The sequence below is a fragment of the Oryx dammah genome, unplaced genomic scaffold (genome assembly GCF_014754425.2).
Source record: "Oryx dammah isolate SB20612 unplaced genomic scaffold, SCBI_Odam_1.1 HiC_scaffold_27, whole genome shotgun sequence".
Taxonomy (NCBI): domain Eukaryota; kingdom Metazoa; phylum Chordata; class Mammalia; order Artiodactyla; family Bovidae; genus Oryx; species Oryx dammah.
Window position 1 is genome coordinate 155542 of NW_024070211.1, and position 25319 is coordinate 180860.

The 25319-nt window shown below is 61.9% G+C and overlaps 1 protein-coding gene across 2 annotated transcripts in view; it reads right to left on the bottom strand.

The window, feature by feature from the left end:
- Window positions 1-203: 203 nt before the first annotated feature.
- Window positions 204-25319, bottom strand: part of EPHA2 (EPH receptor A2) — a 26967-nt gene continuing 1851 nt past the window's right edge. Inside the window, exons 2-17 of one of the 2 annotated variants that reach the window (XM_040229376.1) lie at window positions 22571-22638; window positions 20169-20838; window positions 12116-12271; window positions 11700-12032; window positions 10886-11001; window positions 10293-10446; window positions 9750-9849; window positions 9258-9313; window positions 8967-9092; window positions 8688-8873; window positions 8496-8557; window positions 8008-8217; window positions 7703-7852; window positions 6855-7048; window positions 6153-6308; window positions 204-1274 (exon numbers count right to left, since the gene is read on the bottom strand). In XM_040229376.1, the coding sequence (XP_040085310.1) occupies window positions 1169-1274; window positions 6153-6308; window positions 6855-7048; window positions 7703-7852; window positions 8008-8217; window positions 8496-8557; window positions 8688-8873; window positions 8967-9092; window positions 9258-9313; window positions 9750-9849; window positions 10293-10446; window positions 10886-11001; window positions 11700-12032; window positions 12116-12271; window positions 20169-20838; window positions 22571-22638 (2843 nt within the window). In that variant the 3' untranslated portion in view covers window positions 204-1168. Of the gene's footprint in view, window positions 1275-6152; window positions 6309-6345; window positions 6599-6854; window positions 7049-7702; window positions 7853-8007; window positions 8218-8495; window positions 8558-8687; window positions 8874-8966; window positions 9093-9257; window positions 9314-9749; window positions 9850-10292; window positions 10447-10885; window positions 11002-11699; window positions 12033-12115; window positions 12272-20168; window positions 20839-22570; window positions 22639-25319 lie in introns of those variants that run through there. The other variant, XM_040229377.1, reaches the window with a different exon arrangement.

Below are 25319 nucleotides of genomic sequence, written 5' to 3' on the forward strand. Positions count from 1 at the left end.
TAAAGACCCAACTTTATTTTTTTATCTGCAAAACAGTTTTCGACCACATGGCATGTGGGATCTTAGTTTCCGGACCAGGGATCCAACCCACAGCCCGCATCGGAGGTGAGGACTCTTCACCACCGGACCCTAGGGACATGCCCACCCCTACCTCAGATGCAGTCTCTCAACTCCACTGTTCCTCTGAAGGCTGAAAACCAAACTCAGTTTGAACAATCTGCAACTTTATTCCAGAGCAGAAATAAGTCGTTTTCTAACAATAAATATAAAAAAATAATAAATTAAGGTTCCAAAAAAAAAAAAAACCCAACAGAACAAAATCATTAACACTGACAGAGTAGTAAATGGTGTCTGAGCGGGTCTGGGAATGTCCGATGCAGGCGCTGTCTGCCCTGAGCCCCAGCCAGGCCCCCCACTGTACACACATCCTCTCCACAAGGTACAAAATATATATATATTTTAAAAAATCTCCACACAACCAAGCATCCTGCGGGGGCCCCGGGGGAGCAAGAGTTTGGCCCATGGGGGCTGAGGACGGGGCTGGGGGCTGAGGACCGCAGTGGGTCTTGCCCGCTGAGTGTGGCTCCTCCTCATCTCGGCAAGAGATCCCTGCTCCTCCTGTGGAAGGCAGGAGTCAGCGAGGGATGGTCACCGTGGCAATGGTCACCGTGGAGATGCTCAGCGAGGTGATGGTCAGCGTGACGATGGTCACCGTGGCGATGGTCCGCATGGAGATGCTCAGCGAGGCGATGGTCACCGTGGCGATGGTCCGCATGGAGATGCTCAGCGAGGTGATGGTCAGCGTGACGATGGTCACCGTGGCGATGGTCCGCATGGAGATGCTCAGCGAGGCGATGGTCACCGTGGCGATGGCCCGCGTGTGGGTCCGCAGCCTTGGCGGGGATGCTGGGATCGTGACGGAGCCGCCGCATGAGTGGAGGCCTGGTCGGTCCTCTGTCAGTGAAGAGGCGGTCCCGCCCAGGATCCCTGAGCGTCTCCTCAGCTTAGGCCAAGGTATCGTCGAAGACCTCCCCACAGCAGAGGCCTCAGGATGGTGTCAACAAAGAAAAACTGGAAATAAATACGGTCCCTGGTGGCCCAGTGCGGAAGGAAGCCAGTCCGTTTCTTCAAGTATGCTCAGCAGATGGTTCTCGAGGGCCGTCGGGGCTCAGATGGGGACCCCCACCGTGTTCACCTGGTCCTTCAGGCCCAGCAGGCTGTAGGCGATGCGCTTCTGGTGGCCAGGCAGCCGCACCCCAATCCTCTTGATGTCGCTGTGCCAGCGAGACAGAGGGGGAGACGGTGAGGGGCTGCTCTGGGGAGGGGGGCGCGGGAAGACGGGGCGGGGCGGGGGTGGGGGGGTGCGGCGCGACGTCAGGAGAGGGGGACGTGTGGGGAGGGGGGTGCGGGGGGGGCATGGGGAGACGGGGGCTTGTGGGGAGGCGCAGGGGAGAGGGGGTCGGCGAGGGGAGGGGGTCGCGTGGGGAGGGGGTGGGGGAGAGGGGGCGGTGCGGGGAGAGGGGGCGTGGCACCTGGGGCGGGGCTTCAGAAGGAGGGCCCAGGGCCTGCAAGCCCGATGACACCAACAAGTTCAGAACGACAGAGCTCTGAGTGCAAGAGGCTTTTTTTTTTTTTTTTTATCAAATCGGCACAAAATCCGTGTAGTAGATGCTGGTTTTGACCCCATTTTGCAGATTAGAAAACTGAGGCTCAGCAAGGTGAACTGACTTGCCCAGAGGGACACAGCTGAGCGGTGGAGGAGCCCAATAAGCCAGCTGTGAAGGAAGGCCGTCCCCCCAGCTGGATCTGTCCTAAAGGCCCAGCTGAGGCTCCTCCCCAGGCAGCACGGGTGCCATCTGCGGGTGCCAGGGACCCTCGGGGGACGCTGAAGGCTCTCTGCCCCAGGTCTCTTCACAGCCACCGCCTTGTTTCACCCCCACTCCCTCCAAACTCTCATAATGGAAGGACTCAGGAAATCCTTACTGAGGGGCCGTGGGTGCTAGGTGCTAAATCATTTCAGTCGTGTCCGACTCTTTGCGACCTCGTGGACTACAGCCCTCCAGACTCCTCTGTCCCTGGGATTCTCCAGGCGAGAACGCTGGAGGCGGCTGCCGCGCCCCCCTCCAGGGGCTCCTCCTGACCCAGGGGTCAAAGCTGCTTCTCTTGCATCTCCCGCACTGGCAGGCGGGGTTTCTACCACGAGCGCCACCTGGGAAGCCCCCTGAGGGGCCATCAGAGGTTAACATTCTGTGGGTCTCTAACAGGAGGAGCTTCTGGTGACCAGCTTCCCCTGAGGCAGGGGCTTTCCCTTTAGGAACCCCGATTTTCTCACCTGTAAAAGGAGGCAACTGTGCCTAACTGGAGGGTGGGAGATCCTGGAAACTGGTGGCATCAGCATGGTAGAAAGATGTGCCCAGAGGCCCAGGGGCCTCCCCCGCCTCCCCCCATGACCCTCCATCTCTCGTAAACCACTTACACTCCCAGGAACCCTGGAGCAGACCTTTACTGCTCACGCAGGGAGTTTCCCCCTTCGCCATCCTCACCCATCAGCCCCAACCCATGAAAACACCCAGGTTTTTATGGGCCCTCTCTTGGCTGTAAAGGGAGCTAATTATATGGTGCAAGCAACTCCGGAGACACGACTTTCCCACAGGCTCTGGGAGCCCCTGAAGAAGTGCTGAGCTCGGAAGGGCGGAGGTGTGGGAGGCAGCCCCGGGACTGCAGCAGGAAGGCCCGAAGTCAGACACCTGGGAGAACTCCCTCGCCCACCGCAGCAGTGCCCCTGCTGACTGGCACAGCGCAGGCGCGGGAAAAGCAGCATCGCTGCCCCCACGAAGCAGCCGGCGCCTGCAGCCTGTGGCAGACCATGCGGCTTTGTTCCCACCCCAGCCTCAAATGCTGCCTCGGGGGATCCTTGGGCAGGCACCCCTGGATCGACCGCCAGCACAGGCGTGGGGATGCACACGACCGAGGCCACCATTTTCCTGAGCCCTGGCAATGCCAGCCCCCTCCCCGCCGAGGGAGTTCAGAGGCCACAACCTCACCAGCGAGCGCCCGCTGCGCACTAGCCACTGGAGCCAGGGGACAGTAGGGCAGAGGGAAAGTGGCCTGGCCTTTCATCCTCCCAGCAAACGTCCCATCAGCGTCAAGCTGTGCTGAGGCACGTGGAGACCAGAGACCCGTCAGCCAGTGCCCCCCGGCCCCCAGGATGCGGTGGGCCACAGCCCCGGACACTGCAGAGGCCCTTTGTTGGACTGGGTATTTTTCTGGGGTGCAACACTTCTGACTTCCATTAGCTCCTCGAAAATCATTCAGAACCACTCACTAGCCTAGCTAGAATCTCAAGCGACTCCAAAAGAGCACAGTGAATGCTCCAGCTGAGAAAAGACAGCCACTGGGACAGCCACGGGGCTTCCCAGGGGGCTCGGTGGTAGAGCCTGCCTGCCAAGCAGGAGGCCCGGATTCAATCCCTGGGTCGGGAAGATCCCCTGGAGAAGGAAATGACCACCGGCTCCAGTATTCTTGCCTGGAGAATCCCATGGACGGAGGAGCCTGGTGGGCTACAGTCCCTGGGGTCGCAAAGAGTTGGACACAACTGACGGTGCACGCAGTGGGACCCCAGGGGACTGAGCAGCCTGCCCCTTGGGACGGTGACGGATGTGGACTCAGGGCAGGGGTGAGACAGTGGAGCCCAAGTCCACATGCCATCCCAGGAGGGCTGACTTCTGAGAGCAGCGCAGAGCCTCCCACTGGGACCCACAGCATGTGTGGACACAGCCCCCGGGGTTAAAAAGTACTCTGAGGTCCCCCTTCCCCTCGTCTAATTGGAGATAAAGACGGAGGCAGCGGCGTGAGTCACACAGGCCCTGGGCTGGAGCACCAGTGAGGCTGAGAGGAGGCCGGGAGGCGTGCAAGGACTTCCTGCCTTTATCCAGGCCTGCTCAGATCTCAACACACACTCACCCACATCGGTCCAAGATAGCCCTGCCCCCGCTCATGGGAATGAACTGGCCGAGGAGCCCCCGGGGCTATTTCAGGAAGCTTCCAGGAGCTGAGTCTCCTGGAAGCATGTCTCCCTGACCTCAGCTCTGCTCACCCGGCAGAGAGGCTCTACCCTCCTCAGGGCCCCCGGGGAGGGCCAAGCAGCAGCTCCAGGCTCCCAGGTTACAGGAAGTGGCCGAGGCACCCTGGTATTTGCCCACGGGCGGGGGTGGAAAGCAAGAGAATGGAGGAAAAGGGGAGCGTTGACATGGATTAAGCCCCTACTGTGTACCAGGTGGATCATGAGCATTGTGCCCAAACAGGGAAATGGAACCCAAGGGTCGAAGACGGAACCTAAGCTGACAAAAACCGCCTGCTAGGAGGCGGCCAGTGTGGGACTCGAACGCAGCCCGAGGCCTGGGCCCTGCAAGTGGCTGGCAATGCGAGAGGCCCGTCTCACAAGGGCCTCATGTGCAGCACAGAAAGCTGCACTCAACACCCACTGTGCTCAAAACCACAAGGGGAAGGAGTAGGAAAGAGTGTGTACGTGTACATGACTGAGTCACTGTGCTGTGCCGCACAGATGGGCCCAGCACTGTACACCAACTAAACGTCTATGTAAAAAAAGAAAGACATCTGTCTCTTTTCTCTACTTTTCCATGCCTCCCTCCCGTCAGCTGTCTCTGCCTGACTCTCATCCGGGTTGTCCCCTGGGACAGGCCAGGGCTTGCTCTGACAGGCTTTGACCAGCAGGTCAGAAGTCCAGCTGAGCAGTTTTTAGAGGCCTTGGAGAATGTTCAGACAGAGGCCCTGGCCCCAGAACTGTGACCCAGAACTGCAGGGGGCCTGGGTCAGCCTTTCCCATGCAATTCCCAAAACCTCTCACCCCAAGGCTCCTTTCCTCCACGACCTTGGACCTGACACAGCTGGGAACTACCACTATCTTTAGAAGCACAAAAGGCCAAGAGGACAGCGTCCTCTTCCTCCCGGGATGGGAAGAGGTGTCTGCGCCAAGGCGGTGTCGGGAAGGGTCCCTGATGCTGCAGCTGGGAGGAGACAGCTCCCGCAGGGCGGAAGCCGGGGCAGGCCAAAGGGGCTGGCACCACTTCCCACGCTGGACCGAAGGGCTGCGAGGCACCCATACGGGGAGCGGTGCCAGGGGTGGGTGGGCAGTGCCCTCTCCTCACGTCAGCCAAGAAACTGCAAGGTCTCTGCTCAGTCTGCTCGGCGTCCTGGAGAAGAACGGTGCGCCTCACTGGCTGTGTGACCTCGGGCCACCTGCATCACCTCTCAGCCTCAGTTTCCCTACTTGTTAAGTGGGGGAGGGGCAGTAATAATAGCCTCTATTCACGAGTCAAACAGGGAATTCAGCCAGGTGATGGCTGTGAAACAAAGCCTTTCTTTTCTCAGCTACAAACTGTGTGACCTGCAGTAAGCTCTCTGAGCCTCCACTTCTCCATTAAGGATCTCCATGGTTTCTGACTTCTTGAGCCTGACTGCCCCGGGGCTGGAGTACCCCTAACGGCCGTGGAACCCTGGGCGGTACTGTTTCTCACCTGCCCAGTGGGGCTACTGACAGGGACCCCCTGCCGAGTTATCACGCAAGGCTGAGTCAAAGTGCTCAAGCACATGGGCCTCCACTGGTGGCCCAGTGGTTAAGACTTCATGCTTCCAACACAGAGGGAACAGGCTCAGTCACCGGTCAGGCAACTAAGATCCCACAGGGCGAAGCCAAAAAACCCAACTTTGATCTGCACAGTGAGGATATGTGCCCTCCATAATATCTAAGTTATAGCAATAAAGCGTTTGTAAAACCAAAACCAAGTGTGCTCAAGCAGAGCTGGCACATGGTCAGCCTTCAACAGATGCCACTGTTACGACTACAATTACTATTGTTTTCTCACCGGAGCCGCGGGTAAGTGCCCAGGACTGCTGGCTGCTGGCCTGGTTCTGCCCTTCCTGCAAAGCCACTCTCCCCGAGAGAGAAGGAGAGAGAAAGAGAGGAGGGGGCGAGCAGGGCGGGTAGAGAGACGCGTGGGCGGGTGGGAGGCCCAGAGGCAGCCGGGCCCTGGTGGGCGGCGGGGCGGGGAGAGGGACGCGTGGGCGGACGCGTGGGCGGGCGCGTGCCCGGGGGCCGCGGGCCGCGGCGGGGTGGGTTGGCGCGCACTCACTCGCTGCCCATCTGCACCACCTCCTCGATGGAGGTGTAGCCAGCCGCCAGGAAGAGCTCCGTGTACTGCTGCATTCTGAGGGACTCCAGCCACTCGGGCACCGAGCGGAACGGCGCACCCTCGGAGCCGCTGGTGCTGGGCAGCCGGATGGACACCCTGCAACGGCAGACACCGGGCTGTGGGTGAGCCCCCTGCCGCCCCGCCATGGCTTCCTCATCTGGGTGATGGGGACGCCAGGTCAGGAAGCGCTCCAGGAGACAGCGCCCTGGCAGGTCGGGAGCACCCCACGTCCCAGGCTCCTGCCGCCTCCTGCTTCCACTGCCAGCAGCACCAGCAGTTTCCACAAAAGAACCAAATGTAAGAGAGCCGGGTTTTCAGAGCCATGGTCCCAGCCTGACCACTTGCCAGCATGTAAGACACTTGATTGCCTGTGTCTGTTTCCTCATCTACAAAAGGGGGATAATTACAGGACCATCTCCTCAGCTGTCTAAATGAGTTAAAACATGCCAAGCGCCGGGCCGGCCTGTTTACCGCACATGCTGACTGCTTCCGTTAACATCGCCTGAGCCACCCTGGTCCGGGCTAAGTAACGCCCATGTGTCACTTCTGAGCCCTCGCCCCCCACCCTTCGCTGCCTGCCACACTGAAGCGGCTCAGGAGGACGCCTGGGGGGCCGCCCGGGACCGGAAGTACAGAACTCACCGGGGGTCAAAGTCAGCCAGGGTCTTGAGGGAGTCGGGGGCACGGATGAGCTTGTCCAGGATGCTGACGATATCGGCGAACTTGGGGCGACGGGAGCGCTCCTGCTGCCAGCACTGCATCATCAGCTGGTAGATGGCAGAGGGGCAGTCCATGGGCGTGGGCAGCCGGAAGCCGTCGTTGATGGCCTTCATCACCTGCGGGCAGGCAGGGTGCTCAGGGCGCCTTCACGGCCCCCAGACTCCCACACAGTGGTTGGCAGAAGGAAGGGGAGCCTCAAACAGAGGGGATGGGCCTCCTTTCTTGAGCCTGACACACCACGTTCAGTGCTAAGAGGCTGTCTCCAGAGGACGGGCCCCTGGCCATGCCTCCTCGCAGGGAACCGGGCCAACAGCATGCCGTGGGCCCTGTAGCCAGACTCTTGGCAGTTTCTGGGTGCCTACACAATGCCCGCTTGAGCCTGCACACTCTTCCCCTCTGTGTCTTCACCTGGCTGCTGCCTTACTATGCCTCAGTCTCAGCTGAGACGCCACCTCCTCTGGGAAGCCTTCCAGGCCTCCTGGTTGCATGAGGCGCCGGGTACTTGTACACACAGACACACACACATACACACACGTGCAGGCACACACGCTTCCCCCACCCCACTGCTTCTTTCTTTGGTCTTTCGCTGAGTGTCAGCAGGGACTGGGTCTGAGCCTAGCACTCAGCCTGACACACAGTAGGCCCTCAACAGACATTCACTGAACCAATGAAGGACCCCAGACTCCTCCCTGCCCAACCCCTGGGGTTCGGGAATGAGTAAAAGGTTAAGCCCAGGTCCAGACCGGGCTGGGCAGGGCAAGGGGGCCTACCTCATGGTTCGACAGCTCCCAGTAGGGCCGCTCCCCATACGTCATCACCTCCCACATGACGATGCCGTAGCTCCACACATCGCTGGCCGAGGTGAACTTCCGGTAGGAAATGGCCTCCGGAGCCGTCCAGCGGATTGGGATCTTGCCACCCTGCAGGGACCAGGCCAGTCACGACTGTCCCCTCGGCAGCCCGGGACAATCCCAGTCAGGGCCACGCTCCCTGGAGACCCAGGCCCCAGGTGTGAGAGGGAAGAGGCAGCGCCAGCCCGAGGCTCCCCGTCCCGGCGAGAGCCGCCGGCACTCACGCTGGTGGTGTAGGTAGCCTCGGGGTCGTCCTCCAGCACGCGGGACAGGCCGAAATCAGACACCTTGCAGACCAGGTTGCTGTTGACGAGGATGTTGCGGGCGGCCAGGTCGCGGTGGACGTAGCTCATGTTGGCCAGGTACTTCATGCCGGCCGCGACGCCTCGCAGCATGCCCACCAGCTGCAGCACGCTGAACTCGCCGTCCTTCTCCTGCGGGGGCACGGGGCCTCAGCCGCCAGCCGACCACGCCCACCAGGACCGGGGGGGCGGGACAGCGAGGCCACGCCCAGTGTGACGCGTCTGGGCCACGCCCACCGCGTACCCCAGACAGGCCACGCCCGCCAGGACCCCGTGTGGGGGCCCAGCGAGGCCACGCCCACTGCGACCCGGGCCAGGCCACGCCCACCGCATACCCCAGACAGGCCACGCCCACCAGGGGCCCCCAGCCGCCAGCCAGGATCCCAGCCCACTCGGGCCCACATCCTCACCCGCAGGAACTTGTCCAGGGCCCCGTTCTCCATGTATTCGGTGATAATCATCAGGGGTTTGTCTGTGGAGGTGCACACAGGTGTCAGGGCAGGGGCGCAGCTCTCAGCAGAGGCCCTGCCGGGGGCCCCAGCCGGCGCCCCTCCCGTCCCGTACGGGGGGGTCGCCCACCCCAGTCCGGAGCCAGGACTCACACTTGGAGACTACGCCCTCCAGGCGGATAATGTTGTGGTGGCTGAACTGGCCCATGATGGTGGCCTCGCTGAGAAAGTCCGCTCGCTGCTTCTCCGTGTAGCCGGCTTTCAGCGTCTTGATGGCCACAGGTATCTCCTTCTTCCCCGACGCCTTCAGAGTGCCCTTGTACACCTCCCCAAACTCTCCTGCAGGCAGGTGAGGTGGGAGAAGCACCCCGTCAGCCCGGGCATCGGGCGCTCCCAACCTACCCCAGGCCCCTCCGCGGCGCACAATCTCACCGGCGCCGATCACCTTCTGCCGCGTGACGCAGGATGGATGGATCTCCGTGGTGAACTTGAGCACAGCCTGGTTGGGGTCCTCGTAGGTGTGGGGGTCCACATAGGTCTTCAGGGGTTTCAGTTGTTCTGGGAGGTAAAGGAGAGGCAGGGTCACAGACAGCTTGGGGAGGGGAGGGGCCCCTAGAGCAGGGGGAGGAGGAGGCGATGGGCCAGGGACCCCTGGGGAGGCCTGGCTCCATCACAGACAAAGGGCATAAGGATGGCAGGCGGGCAGCTAGGGCCACAGCTCACCTGACTTGGAGAAGTAAACGTCCTCCGAGGACTGGCGTGTCCGCAGGCTCTTCCTCCTGTGAGGTCCCGTGGGAGACCAGACACATAGGGAGCTCAGTGACCCCTGTGTCAGAGCCTCCCGAGCCTACCCTGGCCCTGAGTGGGGGCCTGGTATCCTCGGGCAGAGGAGATGAGCAAGCCGGCTCCCTCCTTGGCACCTACACCCTCTAATGGCCTTTAAGTGGCTGTAACGCAGGCTTACTGCATTAGAGCGCCCGGAGCTTCCTGCCCTTGTGTCCCGAGGAAGCATCGACATGCCATCCTGATGACCTCTCTGCCCGGGGCCCCCCAGCCCCTGTGCGGAGCCCTTCACAAGTCCTGCATCTTCACACACACCCCCCGGGAGACAGGGACTAGATTCCTATCAACCTCATGGTCCCTCAGGAAACCAAGGTTTGCATCCCCGTGTCCCGCCTCAGTCCTTGGGGAGCCCGGCCAGGAGTTCCCACGAACCTGCGGTGGATGAAGAAGCCGGTTCCTGCCAGCACCAGGAGCAAGACCACACCAGCAGCCACACCGCCAACCACAGCCATGCTGCCAGACCCTCCCATGGCTGTCGGGGGGAGACCAGAGCGTGACAAAGGAGCCCCCACGCTCCAAACCATGGTGACCCCCTGGTACTTAGAGCCTTAGACCCTTGCTGGGGGCCCCTGCTACTGAGGGTCCATGAGAATACTTATCCCCATTTCACAGACGGCAAACGAGAGGCCCTCCCCAGGGAACAGAGCAGGTGTGGGGGACTCTCTCCACACTGCAGGATTTGAACGGGTCCTGTCAAGGCCAGAGCCTACATCCTTCTCTTCTCAGAGCACAGCCCTGGTTGCCCCTGCCCTCCATCCTGCCCCCTTCCGAGGCTTGGGGCTGACCCACACAGGGCCGTCTGAGGCCCCAGCCGACCAGGAAGGGGGCACTTCTAATTTGATCCACTCCCTCTGGCCAGGATGTCCCCGCAGTGTCGGGACGCTGGTCCGGCCTGCACGCCGGGCCCCAACTCACGCAGCGTCTGGAACTCGTGCACCTTGCTGCCCGCACCCTGGCCCTCCTGTGTCAGCGCCTGCACCTGGACCAGGTAGACAGTATCTGGGGCCAGGTCATCCAGCGTCACCGAGAAGCCTTCCGTGCGCCGCACGTTGTAGCTGTTGGAGTCGCCCTGCGGGTGTTCAGCGGGTGGAGGGGCAGACCGTGAGGACGGGGGAGGGCTGTCAGCTCAGCCTGCCGGAAAGCTACTCCAGCTTAGCAGGGCTAGTCGCTGTGTTAGTGGGGTCGGTGCCCTTCTTACAGAGGATGCAACTGAGGCTCAGTGAAGCGAAGCGACTCGCTGCAGGTCACAGCCAGCAAGGGCAGGACCCAGGGCTCAAGCCCAGGTCTGCCTGACCTCCAGGACTGGGCTCTCCTGCACTCCCACCTCTTCCAGGGATTCCAGAACACTGCATCTTCTCTCCCACAAACCCCTGCTGGCGGGCCTGGGAGACGCAACTCCCAGGAAGACCCCAGACCCCCATTTCCGCATCTGTAGAGCAGAGCTTCTCCAGACGGCTGCGTTGTGCAGGGAGCATCCCTGAGCCCAGCCTCGGCCCTGTGCGTGTTACCTTCTTGCGGTAGGTGACCTCATACTTCCACACGCGGCTCTGCTGCAGCGGAGGGATGATCCAGGAGACGCTCAGTGAGGTGGTGCTGCGGCTCTCCAGCTTCACCTTGGGGGGCTCTGGGCGGGACAGTGGTGGCGGGAAGGGGTGTGAGAAGCCACCCAGGGGCAGGGGGGTCCTGAGGGAGCACCCAGACACAGTCCCATCCACAGCCTGACCTGGGGTTCTCAACTTCCAGCCCAGAACACAAAGCCCCAGGCTGGGGCCCCAACACAGGCTGGCACGTGAGGGGCCCCATGAGTGTTTATGAGCGCTGAATGCTAAGAGGGGAGCAGTGACCTCTCCACGGACCAGGCTACGTATGAGGATTTCTTAAATTCTCTCAACAGCCCTTAAATCACCCCCATTTTACAGGAGCTTCCCTGGTGGCTCAGATAGTAAAGAACCTGCCTGCAATGTAGGAGACAGGGGTTTGATCCCTGGGTTGGGAGGATCCCCTGGAGAAAGGAATGGCAACCCGCTCCAGGATTCTTGCCTGGAGAATCCCATGGACAGAGGAGCCTGGCGGGCTACAATCCCTGGGGTCACAGTTAGACACGACTGAGCGACTGACACTTGACAAGTGAGAAAACTGAGGCTCAGAGAGATTGAGTAACTTGCCCACAGTCACAGAGCTCAGAAGAGGCTCCAGGGACCGCACCTTTGACCACTCTGTGCTGCCTCCCTCTGAGCCCGGCGGAGTTCTGGGTGACCCTCCTAGGGAAGTGCCCCCACCTGGGCGGCTCACACGGGCACGGCCCCACCCCGGGGCCCTCACCGGTCTGGTTGATGCTGACGCTGGCGGTGCGGAAGCTGCGGGTGCTCACCAGGCCCGAGACGCCGTTGCGGGCCTCCACGGTGAAGGTGTAGTTCATGTGGGGCTCCAGGTCGCTGACGGTCACGCTGGTGCGGGTCAGCCCCAGCGGCGGCTCCGAGTAGCGCACGCTGGCCTCGCAGGGCCCGCACTCGCCCGACTCGGGCCAGCACTGCTCACAGGAGATGCTGTAGGTGAGGTCCTCGCGGCCCCCGCTGTCCTGGGGGGGCGTCCAGCGCAGCTCCACCTTGGCGCCCATGCCCACGGCCGTGAGGTAGTGCGGGGCGGACGGGGGACCTGCACGGGGCGGGGCGGGGCACGGACAGATCAGCATCAGCCGCCCCCCCGAGCCAGCCCGCCCCGGCCCCCGGGAGACTCACGCGTGCAGGGCAGGGACAGCGGGTCCTGCGGGGCCCGGAAGTAGCCGTCCTCACACTCGCAGGTGGTGGCGCCCTCGGAGGACGGCAGGGTGTGTGCGGGGCACTCCAGACACGGGCTCTCGGATGCCTCGGGCTTGAAGAACCCCGGCGAGCAGGCTGGGGGCACGGGGACAGAGTCAGCTCAGCCTGCTCCCAGCCCCAGGGATTCTTCCTCTCCCTCGCCCTGGGTCCCCAGGCAAGTCACTGAGCCTCTATAGGCCAGTCCAGTCATTGGCGAGAGTGATGACAAAATGTGTGGTAAGCTCCTAGTTCAGGCAGGGGGCCCAGGAAGTGCCTGGCCAGCCTGCTCGAAACCTTTGCAAACCCACCCCAACAAGCTCTTGCAAGAAACGCCCCACCCCTGTGCTGGGCGTTCAAGGCCCACATCTCAGCTTCCAGCTCCCCGGGAAGCTGCCTGTCTGCTTTGCCTCCTTGAGTCTATGCAGGCCAGCCTGCAAGTCCCACCTGGACCGTGAGCTGCCTGCGCAGTGACTGCCTTCTTCCCCATGTGGGTTTGTTGACTGATCACCACCCCAGCCCGGCCTCCCAGCAGACCAGCCAGGAGCATCAGTGTGCCAGCTCTGTGGGGTCTCCCGCCACTCTGAGGCTGGACCGCCTCCCTGTCCTGGGGCTGGCCCCAAGAAGCAGGAAAGGCCAGACCCCCAGCATTTTCTCTGGATCTGCTTTCAGGGACCGAGTCACTTCCTCGGCTCACAAGGGCTGCCCGGAAGCAGCTCTTCCTTCCCTGGTGGCAGGTACGGTCCTGGCCAGGCCAGGGAGGGCCTCAGAAACCTGCCCTGTCCTGCCCCAGCCCCAAGCCCCTTCCTGGCCCCACAGGCAGACCCTGAGCAGGGCTCTCCCGGGGCTGGGCAGCTGCTGGAGCAGCCAGAATGCGGTGGGGGCCCCCAGGGTCCTCTTCCCCAAGCCTGCAATTACTGTCCCCCACCCTCAGCTTGTTTGGTGGGAAGACACGGAGTAAGACACCTCTAGCTTCAGTGACATGCTCATCGAACACTGGTCCTTGACTCTACGTCCAGCCCTACGCACATGAACGTGTGAAAGTGTTAGTCGCTCAGTCGCGTCCGACTCTCTGCGACCCCATGGACTATGGCCCACCAGTCTCCTCTGTCCATGGGATTCTCCAGGTACGAACACTGCAGTGGGTAGCCATTCCCTTCCCCAGGGGACCTTCCAGACCCAGGGATTACCCAGGATAACGCAGGCTTCCTGTATCACAGGCATATTCTTTACCACCTGAACCAGCAGGGAAGCCCTGAGACAAAGCCCCTGACCTCACGGAGGAGACACACAGGACGGTGTCCACCAGAAAGGGGTGGGCAAAGGCCTACAGGGGTAGAAGCAACCCTGGCCAGAGGCTGGTGCAGTCAAATATGCGGTATTTCAGCCGGGGCTTAGGAGCTGAGTAGGAGTTCAACAGGGCAGAAACGCTGGGAGGTGGAGTTAGCGGTGAGAAAGAGGAGGACTGACGGGAAGTATGCGTGGCTTTGTGGGCACAGCCCTGCAGAGTAGCAGGGAGCACGTCTGGGCCGCCTCAAGGGACAAGCTGAGAAAGGCCCTTAATGTCAGATCAAGGAACTGGGACTTTATCCTAGGGGCAGTGAGAGCCGCTGAAGGCTCGATGGCGAGGATAATGGTACGGTCAGATCTATGCTGCTGAAAGAAGCTGGGGACAGCCTCCCTGCTTGTCTAGCTCCCTGTGCGAGCAGAGGTGGAGAGTCAGGGGAAAGGAATTAGAGGACACCCAGTTCTAAAGCCTTCAGTGGTGACTCCTGCGAACGACTTTGCTCGCCGAAGCCCGAGGGGACTGTCCTGGAAGCTTCTCCCCCACCCCCTGCCCGTCCTGCCACGGCAGAATGTCAACACAGGCCCCGAGAGAGCTCGGGCACACACCGCAGGGGCGGGGGCTTGTCCAGGACAGTGTAGCCTGGAGCCCGTCACACGCAGCGACCACTGATTAGGCAGCTGCTCTGTGCAATTTCTGGAGCAAGCACTTGACATTCATTTAGTCGGCACAAGAAGTCTGTTATCATACTCGGCGCTGTTATGGTGCTTTCCACTTTGGAGGTGAGGAAACTGCTGCTCAGAGAGGTAAAACACCTTGGTCAAGGTCAACAAGCTCCTAAGTCATGAAACCAAAACCAAAACCCCGGATGCCAGACCTCAAAGCCCCCTCCTTTCCCCACAAACGTGTCAGTTTGGAGCAAAGAGAAATCAAAGTTCTTAAACAACCCCAAAGAGAGAAGAGAGGAGGCCCGACCGCTTCAACAGCCAGAAAACCCCAAGACTGATTTCAGAGCAGCTGGGGGAGGGGAGTTGGTGACGCCTCCTAACACGGGGCACTTCTGTGTCCTTGCGGAGAAAACAGCGGCATCACCCAGGCCGCTTGGGAGGGGCTGGTAGGGCCCAACAGCATGACCTCCTACGTTAAGGCCCAAAGGCCTTTCAAGTCTCCAGTTGCGTTTAAGGAACCCCTGTGTATTTTGCATTCTTTCGCATTACTTATCTGTTACAGTACAAAAATAGCTCTCTCCTCCCCCAAACCTACAAGTTAAACTGAGACTTCAGAAAGCTGGGCCCTGTTTATCCTGGGATCTCAATTCCCCCGAATGCCCTGACTTGTCTGCCAGAGGGGCTTACACCCTGGGTAAGTACTGGCTGCAGGTGGTCCAGGCCCCGCAGAGGCAGGGTGCTCAGGGGCCCCCAAGAACATAATCACACCCCCCAGCTGAAGCGCGCAGGCTGGGGAGGGACCCAACCCCCACAAGGCTTTCGGCACCTGTAAACCCCACAGGGCCCCTCGGCCCCCAGTGGCTGCTCCCCAGCCCCCAGCCCCCAGCCCCCCAGCCCCAGGCCAGAGGAGGAAGCGGGAGCAGAGGCGGGCTCCGTTCTTTGGTGTCTGAGCTGGGGGTGGCCCGCCTGCTGCCGGCAGGAAAGAGGGAATTTGGAGAGATTTCCGCTGGGCATGTGCCAGGGAAGAGCGGCGAGGCAGCCCCAGCAGGCGTGTGCTGGCCTGACGGGAATGGGCGGCCCCCTCCTCCAGCCGCAGAGCTCCACCGGCCTTCCCTGGGCCCGGCAGAGTGGGCCCATGCTCAGCGGCCCCGGAGTCCACGTGTCTGCCACTGGTAGGCCCCCAGCTCTTCCTGATCTTGCAGGGTTGCATTTCCTGACATTCTAGGCAGACGAATGGGGGCAGGGGTCACACACTGGGTGGTCACACATTCTGAAACATAACTCACACTCACAAAATACCCACTGTTCCTTCACCCGTCAGCAAACTCCTATGCATCCTTCAATACCCAGCTTGAGCTCCTCTACACAGCCCTCCAGACTCTCCAATCTCTGGCCCCTTCTGACCATCAGGGCATCTCTTACTCAATCTTGTGTTTACCAAACAGAAACGGAGCACTTCCTACGTGTCTGGCATAATGCTAGCTGCTGGGAACCCGTGGCAAGAAAAGCAAACACCGCTTCTGTTCCAGGGGAATTCACAGCCCTGGCTTTCGGACTCCTTCTGAAACGATTTTGGGTCTTCTGTGAGACAGGCAGCTGGTGGGGCGCAGGAGTGGAATCCACTTTCTCTGTGTCCCCTGGCCCGACAGAGGGCCTGGCACACAGCAGACGCTCAGCTAACATCTGCCAACTGGACGGGTGAATGAATGTGAGTAAAGACGGAGCCTGCGTGCCCATCACAAACAGGCTCCAGGGCCACAGAAACGAACGTCTCAGTGCCCAGGAGACCTGGGGGATGGTGCCTGAGATGCCACCTGCCCAGCTCCAGATCCCGGCTCTGGCACACCCGTGGAGAACTTCCCCGGCCCTGTCGCCTGGCAGGCCCAGGCCTCTCTGAGCAGGGGAACGGGGGCAGGGTGGCTGCGCCCAGGGGTGTACCCTGGTTTTTCCAGTTCCCGATGCCCGCCCCTCAGGTAGCAGCGTGGGATGACTCAGGGACACACGCCCTCTGGCATGACGCAGATCCAGGGGCAGAGCCCCTCCTCCAGGCCCAGCCCCCTCCCCCGGCTGGCGGTGCCGCTCCACCTGTGGTCAGTCACCTGCCCCAGCCCGGGCCAGCTGGCCACTCCAGCCCAGAGGCACAAAGCCTGGACTTTACCCTGCACCTGACGGGCAGCAGTCGGCGACCCTGCAAACGCGGGGCACTGACAGCCCCAGCCCAGCATTCCCACACACCCCGGGGACCATTCTGTGGGCACATTCCTCCACCAGGCTGCGATAAGCCAGACTCCGCCTCCCCGGGACCAGCCTTTCATCTGCTGTTTGCTTTCCCTGCCTCCTTCCTTCCGTTCTGGGAACCTGCTCACCTCAGTGCAGGAGGAAGGGAGGGCCCCCCACGGAGGTTTTGCACTAGCTCGCTAGGTGTGAGCTGAGAGCTGGGCGGGGGCTGGGGGGGGGGTGCTGCCACGGCTCCAACCCCCATTCAGGCCAGAAGAAACCATGGAAGTAATGCCAGGGGCACTCCCCAGAGATCACAGACCACCACCTGCTCGGCCTGGGCATCGGCCCCTGCTGTGCTTAGGGACACCCTGCCCCTCACCCAGAGCCACCGCCTGCCTATGGGGTGCCTCCTCTTCAGCTATGGACCCTGGGCCAGGTCTGGGCCACTCAGGTGCCAGCCATGCAGAGGTCACCCCGTCTGCAGATTGCCAGAGCAAGGCAGGTTCTCAGGAGGAACCACAGCAGAAAGTCGCAGGAGGTAGGCTCCAGGTGCTAAGGCTCCAACCCACCCATTTTATAGGTGGGGAGAATGAAGCCCAGAAGGGATCCAGCAAGGTCACACAGCTTGCGGGTAGAAAGCTACATGCCAGGGGCATTTGAAGACAGTGCACTGCCCTCCCCATGCCAGGCCCCAGCTCCTTCCCTCACTTCCTCTCCCAGGGCCTGTCTCCCTCGGGCTCTCTGGGTTGTTTGTGAAGACAGAGGAAACTTCGCTTGGGAAATGCTCGGCATGGGGTGAGGTGTCCATGCACTGGGGACAGAGACCGGAGCGGGGAGGGGCTGGGCCCCTCCAGGGAGCAGAAGCCCCCAAGGGGGGACCTCCTGACCCCCAAGCCCCCGCCCCAGCTGCTGGACCGAGCCTCTGGCCCAAGCTGCTGGCCACCTGCTCACCTGGCCCGCAGTCCCCAGGCAGAGCCGCCAGCTGCTGTGCCAGGACAGGAAGCCGAGACAAACGGGGAGACAGAGCTGCCCTGAGGGACACGGCGGTCAGCCTGAGCGGCTCCAGCGCCCCCAAGGCAGGGCTGGGGGCGGGGGCGCCGGAGGGGAGCGGGCTCATTCCTGACATAGCTTGGCAGAGGGGGCCGCGTGCCCACCTGTCCGCACAGCACCTGGGCGGCGGCTCCCTTCCGCTGCCTGTGTAGCTCTCTCCTGAGCTTCCTGGGGAGGGGACCCTAGGAAGGAGCTGGCGACCACCTGGGCTGGGTGCTGGTAACCTGGGGCTGCCCAGCCCCACTCCGGGCCTGGCTTGTCACCAGTCAAGCCCCAGCGGGGCCCTCTCGGCCCACGGCTCTGTGGAGGGCAGGCAGGGGACAAGCCCGACAGCTCCCTGTTTCCTCCATAACGTGCTCAGGAAGAGCCCCCGCCCCCAACCCCCTCACCGCCTGTGCCAGGACCTGCCACCCTGCTGCCCTGAGCGTCCATCCGGGCCGGGCGCTGACTCAGGGATTCCAGAGGAACCGGTCACTTCCTGCCCCGCCTCCTGAGCCATCCTCCGGCCTGGATGCCGCTGCCTCGGCTAGATCCAGTCCTGGGGCGACTAGTCTCAGCCGTGTGATGCCAGGCAGGTTTCTTCACCTCTCTGAGCCTCAGTTCCCTGTCTGTGAGATGGGACGGGCAGCAGTCCCTGCCTCTCAGAGCGGCAGAACCGACCTGCAGGAGCAGATAGATGGAGCGCCTGCCCGGGGCAGCACCGAGCTCTGTAACTGGGTCTCCCCCGCCATCAGGGTCCTGGCGGGCTGGGGAAGGTCTGCAGGCTCAGAGTCACCAGGTTGGGAGTTCCCAACCACACAGAGGGCTCCCAAGCCACACGGAAGGGAATTTAGGGAGAGGGACTCCAAGGGGGAAAAACCAGGGCAACAGGTGGCTGGTGGGGCAGAGGGTCCCTGGAGCAAAGTCAAAGATTCCGGTCCTGGAAACCAGGCCTCCCTCCTGGGGCAGCTCAGCTCTTCACAAACAAAGCCTGAGAGGCCAGACCCCCCGCTCCCAGGGAGGGAAGCCCAACCCCCCTTCATGCAGAGACACCCCCCACTTCAACTGTCCACTGATCGCGGGCCGGGCCTGAATCTCCAGCCTGTGGAAAGTTTTCAGCGGCCCCCACCCCCCCGCCTGCATTCCTGTGTGAGGATGTCATGGGGAGGAGTCTGCTCACCCAGGGCGGCCTCCCCCCAACCCCCCCGGCGGTCACTGTCTGAAACCCGGGGGCATGCACCTGAGGTCACCACAGGCAGGGCCAGCTGAGGAGCAGAGGGCAGCTGGGAGGCCAGAGGGCGGTGGGAGGGCCAGGGCAGAGACTGAGCCACAGGCAGAGAGGCTCTCAGCAGACTTCTCATTCGGGGCTGCAGACCATGTTAAGCAAGGTTCTGAGGTTTGGCTCTAAGAGGCAAGTGCAGCCCATGAGAAAGGGCTTCAGAGTCCTCCAGTACCTGAAACCTCGCAGAATACACGGTTGCTAGGTAACAATACAATCTGCTAGAACAGTGGAACTTCTCATCTTTCAATCAGGAAGCCTGAGGCCAGAGGTGAAGAGACACTCACCAAAGGTCACTGGTTGGTGTATGTAAGTGCAGGCCCCGAACCCCCGATTTCTCAACACCCCGCATATCTCAGCAAAGAAGCTCCCAGAGCCTGCCAAAGGTCGGCCCACATTCCACAAAGGCCCTGCCCCACAGCCATTTCCAGAAAAAGTCACCACTGAAAGAATCCACGTCACTTCAGCGCGCTCCGCTATCACAGGCCTGGCTGTGCCAAGCCATGGCCTCTCGATGAGAGCTCGGGCCCTGTCCCCAGAGAGTCTGATGATGCCGGCCCCCTCGTCGTCAGCAGAAGCCCCAGTGGGCAGATCTGGGCCCATGGCCCGGGGTGGGGCAGGCAGCGGAGGCAGTCCTGAGCACCCCTCCCAAGCAGGCCTTTTTCAAACAGCTTCTCAGGGGACTGTCACGTGCGGCCAGGGGATGCAAATCCTGGGTCCACTTCACTCACCTTCAAGAACCAAAGAGGGGCCTGAGCCCCAGATTCAGTGACTTGCCCAGGGTCACACAGTGAGTCAACAGAGAAGGAACCGGCTCCTGGGACTGAAGGCACCGTGCCCACTGCACTATTTCATAATAGATACTCAAGGTAAACTTCTGGGATGAACCAAAAACAATCACACTTAAAAACACTTCTGTGTCAGACACTGACCTCAGCATTTCACGAGCATTAAGTCACCTGACTGTCATAACAACCCTACGAGATGGGCACTGTGTTCCCGTCCATCGTACAGACGAGGAAACCCAGAGGCAGAGAGGGTGAAGAACTGGCTGAAAGGCACACCGCTAGACGTGAACTCCAGGATTCCTGTCTGGGGGCTTCCCCGGTGGCGCAAACAGTAAAGGGTCCGCCTGTGATGCGAGAGACCTGGGCTCGATCCCTGGGTTGGGAAGATCCCCAGAGGAGGAAAGGACAACCCACTCCAGCATCCTTGCCTGGAGAATCCCATGGACCCAGGAGCCTGGTGGGCTACAGTCCACGGGGCCGCAAGAGTCAGACACAACTGAGCGACTAACACTCTCACTCCCATTCCTGTCTGAGAGTCTTCACTCTCATTCTCCACCCTGTCCTTTCCTCAGTGGACTCGTTCTCATGGACTAGGAAGCCTCTGAGATTCCCACTAACAGAACCACCGCCGCGTGTCAGAGCAAGGACAGCCTCACCAAGGTCCCCGCCTGCAAGAGCAGAGACTAGAGCCCGGGAACACGGCCTCCGCCGCAGCGCCGTCACTCACCCTGGCAGGCGTCCTCCACCTTCTCGTAGCCCGCCTGGCACAGGCACTGGCCAATGGGCACCAGCCACTCGCCATCCACGGCGCAGTGCATGCGGGGCTCCTCGCCCCCGGGGGGCACCACAGCGTGCTCCACGCAGGTGCCCGCGACCGTGGCCAGGGCGGGCGCGTCGGAGCCGGCGATGGTCTCGGGGAAGCGGGCCAGGCCCTTGAGCAGCTCGGGGCACTGCTTGTAGTAGACACGCACCGAGAGCAGCGCCACGCAGGCGCCCACGTCCTGGAAGGCCAGGTAGAAACCCTTGCGTGTGAGCGGCCCCACGGAGCGCTCCTCCACGTTCAGCTTCACGTTGCGCGCCTCGAAGTCGCTGCTGCCCGTGATCTCGTCGGGCGCGATGGTGTCGATCTTGGTGAACTGGCGCTTCTGGAAGTGGGTGCCGTAGTCCACGTCCGACTCGGCATAGTAGAGGTTGAAGGTCTCCTTGCAGGAGCTGGCACCCCCGGGGAAGCTGTTGCAGTCCCGCACGGTGAACTTGAGCTCGATGAAGATGCGCTCGGCCTCCCCGCGGTAGACCCAGTTGGTGCGGAGCCAGTTGTCCTGGTCGCCGGCCACCACGTTGCACACAGAGTACATGTAGATGGGCGCGTCGTTCATGATGTTCTGCAGGAGGTCCCACTGCGTGGGGCCGAAAGGCGAGTGTGGGCAGGGAGGCGGGGCCCAGAGGCACCCGCCAGGAGGCGGGCCGGGCGCTAGGCTCTCCGGTTCCTGCCAGCCTCACTCTAGGGTCCAGGAAGGGGCTCCAAGTCTCCCTCGCACGTTACCAGTGGCTGAACTGGATCTGACCCCTTGGTGTCACCCCTGACCCCAGTGCCAGGGTGCTAAACCCCTGTATTAGACAGTGAGCAGAGGGCGGAGGCTGGGATTCCATGTGACCTCAGGCAGATGGCTTTAGCTCTCTGAGCCTCAAAGCTGCCATCCTGCCATGGGGGCCAGAGCCACTCCACAAACTCGCTGCGAAGATGAACGCAGAACAGCTGCCCAATGCTGAGCGAACGGCCTGGCGTGGGCGGCGGGCACACAAGGCACCTGGCACCATCGCCATCACCATCACACCCTGTGCAGACTCACACGAGTGGCAGGGGAGGGGGCGGGTCAGCAGCAGCAGCTGATTCCGCATCACTGCTCAGATGGCTGCTCAGCCTCCTCCAGGAAGGCTCCCCAGCTTGGGCCACGGCGGGGGCGAGTGCTTCCCTCGGACTCCCATGGTCTCTGCCGTCTTAGCAGCCACGTGGGGACAACTACATCTTGCTGCCACAGCAGAGTCTGAGCTCCTTAGGGCATTTCTGCATCCCCAGGGCCTACCTCAAATGCAGTAGGTACTCGGGAAAGTATTTGTTGAATGAATGAACACAGGTATGAAAAAAGTAGAAGGGGCCAAGGAGAAAGGCTTGGGCTGCACTGTGCGACCTTGGCCTCAGATGCCCTTGGGCCTCAGTTTCCCACTCTGTGTCATGACTTGGCTGGATGACATTCCAGGATCCTGGAACCTGCTGACATTAAACTCCAGGCCTACGTAGCTAAGGTGACCGGGGGCTGGTGCCCAACTCACTCACAGGTCTGTCCAGCAATAGAAACGGTCTTGAGTACCCCCTGGAGACAGCTCAGGCTCCAGAACAAATTCAATACGGGCGAAACCAAGGCCCAGAGCATCAGTATACTCCCCAAGGCCACACAGCAGCACACGCAAAGCTGGGGAGAGGGCCCTGGAGTCTTGCCCACGCATCGAGGACACAGCAAGGCAGGGCGAAGGGAGAGGAGGGGGGAGGGGAGGGGAGGGGAAGGGGATGGGAGGGCAGGGGGAGGAGAGAGGAGAGGAGGGGAAGGGAGGGGAGGGCAGGGGACCAGTGGGCAGGGGAGGGGTGAACTTGGTGGGAAAGAGACAAAGCAAACAGCCTCAAGCAGGAAAGGGAAGCAACAGCTGGAGAAGCACGGAGAGGGGCCTGGTCGGAAGGAGCTTGACCCGGCTTCCGGGGCCGCGGGGACTCGGGAACACCGTTCCGTGTCTCTAGCTCATCCCTCATCTCCTGAGCCGGGACCTCAGAGACGGGGAGCCTCGAACCCTTTCCTTCCCAAGAGGGGAATGGAGGGAACCAGCGGGGGTTCCTCTGGGTGCCGGCCTTCTGGGGCATCTTGGGGCCCTGCTCTGCGAGGCTCCGGCTGTCTCCCAGCTCTCTCCCGGCTCTCCCTGCCTCTCGGGGCCCTTCCCTGCCCTCTCGCCCCAGCCTGCCTAATTGGTGAGAAACCTGGATTTAAACCCTGGCTGAGCCATCGGCTCTGGGCCAGGCCCCATCCTCCCCGGCTCTCAGCTTCCCCGTCCCCAGGCCCCCACCCACCCCAGACAGCTTACCCCTTTGCCATACGGGTGTGTGAGCCAGCCGAGCTCCCCTTTAGCCGCAGCAAAATCCAACAGGACAACTGTAAGAGATCAAAGAGGGGAAACTGGGTCAGCTTGGAGGTATCTTCAGGGAGCAGGCCAGGTGGAAAAGGCAGGGGCCCCTCAGGAATCCCAAGTGGCCTTAAAGGCTTCCCCAGCCCCCAGAGAGAGGCCCCACCACTCAGGGTCAGCACGGCCAAGAAGACCCATCTCTCCAGAAATAGGGAGGCACGGCCCCCCGGGGAAGGAGGGGACCTCGTCACAGTCACAGCGCAGGACGGGTGAGGACTAGGCCTCTCCCTCCAGCCACGCCGCCCGCTCGCAGCCCCAGCTGGGCAAAGAGGGCAGAGCTCAGCCCAGCAGGGGACAGCAGCCAGCCCTGAGTGACACCACGCCTCTCTGCCTGCTTCCTGAAGAGGCCCTTCTGCAGCAGTTCACACGCACGCAGGTCTTGGGGGCACCCTTATCTGCTGCAGCCACACCCCCACCCCCGACACATAGCACGAGACACCCTCAGCCCCACAAAGGCCATCCAGAGGCAGCACACGAGTGTACACGGGTGTCTCCCGGCCCTCCAAGAGGAGGGAGCGTTAACAGGTGGGACCGTCTCCAGGAAGGGGAGTGGGGTTGCTGGGAGGGTGTCCCGAAACAGATCTTCCCACCAAAGCCACAGAGCAGGCAGGACAAAGCCCTGAACCCATGGGGCCTCCGGGAGGGACCCACAGGCACACATAGCCGGCGAGGCCGGGCCCTGGAGAGCCGTTCCCGCTGCCTCCAGTCCCTGACACCCTAGCCACTGACCTGCCAGAGGTGTCCAGGGACTGAGACGGAAACCCTTAAAGGGAGCGTCCAGGCCCAGAGCAAACAGCTGCCAGGACCTCACTGTCCCCAGAGAGGCATCGGAATTCGCAGGAAGGACACATTGCCAGGGGCTTCCCCACATCCAGCCGTGCCCTCAGGCACCTCCCACTGCCCACCCCTAGCTTTGCCAGCCTCATCGACTGCAGTCAAGACCCCTGGTGCAGCCTCCTGCCCCATTTCCAAGTAATGTCCAGGCAGCTGCCAATAAAAGCGACCCTCCCCGGAGGATCCAAGGCCTGGAGAACAAGCAGGGACCTTCTGTAAGGTCCCCAGATTTGGAGGAAAAGCCCTGAGGTGGGGGGCGGGGAGGGGCCTAGTGCTCACTTCTTCTGGACTCTGAAACCTGAGGAGCATGGCCCCAAGAAGCAGCATTCTTCAAGGCCTGGACCTGAATGCCTCTCAGGGTGGAATCCCAGGCAGGTGGAGATGGAGCTGATTTAGACAGATGCAGAGGATGGGGAGAGGAGCCTGGGCAGACTCTGAGAAACCCTTTGCTGAGGGCAGACCACCCCACTCCCCCGGGACTGGGAGCAGAGCTCTGCCAGCTGACCGCTGCTGACCCGCCAGGCCCTCCAGGAAAGGCCCACAGCCCGGCTGGGGATGGCACGGCCGAGGCTGAGGGGGCAGGGGAGGGCAGCTGGGGGGTGGGCAGGGGCAGGGATCTGCTCAGACATGCCCGAGGCACAGGCTTGGGAAATTCACTAGGCCCACTGGCAAATGGAATGTTCTGGCTGCACAGGAAGGAATCTGGGGGTTCCTGGCTCCAGCCCGGGGAAGTAGGAGGACAAAGGTGAGAGGACGCCCCCCTTCGCTAGACAGGGCGGTGGTGGGGGGGAGTTGCAGTCTACACTCCTGAGGGAGGGGGCTCATGGCTCCCAGGTGCTGAAGGGTTAACCTGGCACGGAGGGACCCCCCCACGACCCCTGCCAGAGCTTGCTCCCCTTTCAGCCCAAGACCTGCTTTTAGAAATATCACAGGGCTCATTGGAGAAGAAAAGAAGCCTTCACACAGGAAGGAGCCCCCTCCCTCCCGGGGGAAATTCCCTAGAGCCGATCACCAGGAACAGGCGCCCAGCCCCGTCGGCCCCACCCTAACGGGTGGCTTCTCCCTGAGCCGCTTCCAGGGACCCAGCTGGTACAGGGCAGGGGCCCGGAGCCCCTCCGCGGGCCCTGAAGCCTTCACCGAGGCCTGGGCTAAGCTGGGCTCATCCAGGGGCCCCGGCCCTCACCCCAGCCCCAGGAAAACCTTCTTCTCAGTCTGAAATTCCATCGCAAATATATCAACCCTGTGTCCACAACGCTTGAGAGCTCTTTACTCAAAGGCATCACCTCCCTGGTCTCCCCATCCCTCCGAAGGAGACAGGCTGGCTCCTAACGAAGCAGGGAGGCAGGGGACTGGGGCTGGGGGACAGGACGGGGAGCGGAACGAAGAGAAAAGGGGACAGGGAACAGAGGGCACACTGGGCTCTGAGAGCACCAAGTCGCCAAGGGCTCCCAGGCCTCGGGAGCGCTCTCCAGCCCACCTCCCAGTTCAGGCCAGCAAGCCCTGCAGGTATGCTCACGTCTCAGGAAAACCCAGCCCAGGACCTGGGTGCAGGGGCCCTGGGCTCTGGAGCCCAAGAAGCCAGATGTTCAGAGCTAACCCTCTGGAGACAAAGGGCTCAGGGCACCCTCAGGTTCCTCGTTTGTAAAAGGACAGATTCAGGGGCTGCTAAGAGTTTAACAGGCTCCATGGACCCTAAGGCTCCTAAGGCAGCTGGGTCTGGAGGAGGAACAGGACAGCAGCCTGGGTAAAGGTGGGAGGGGCTTGTGTCCGCACCCCCAACCCGTCTCCAGGCAGAGGCTCCACATCCCTGGAGTCC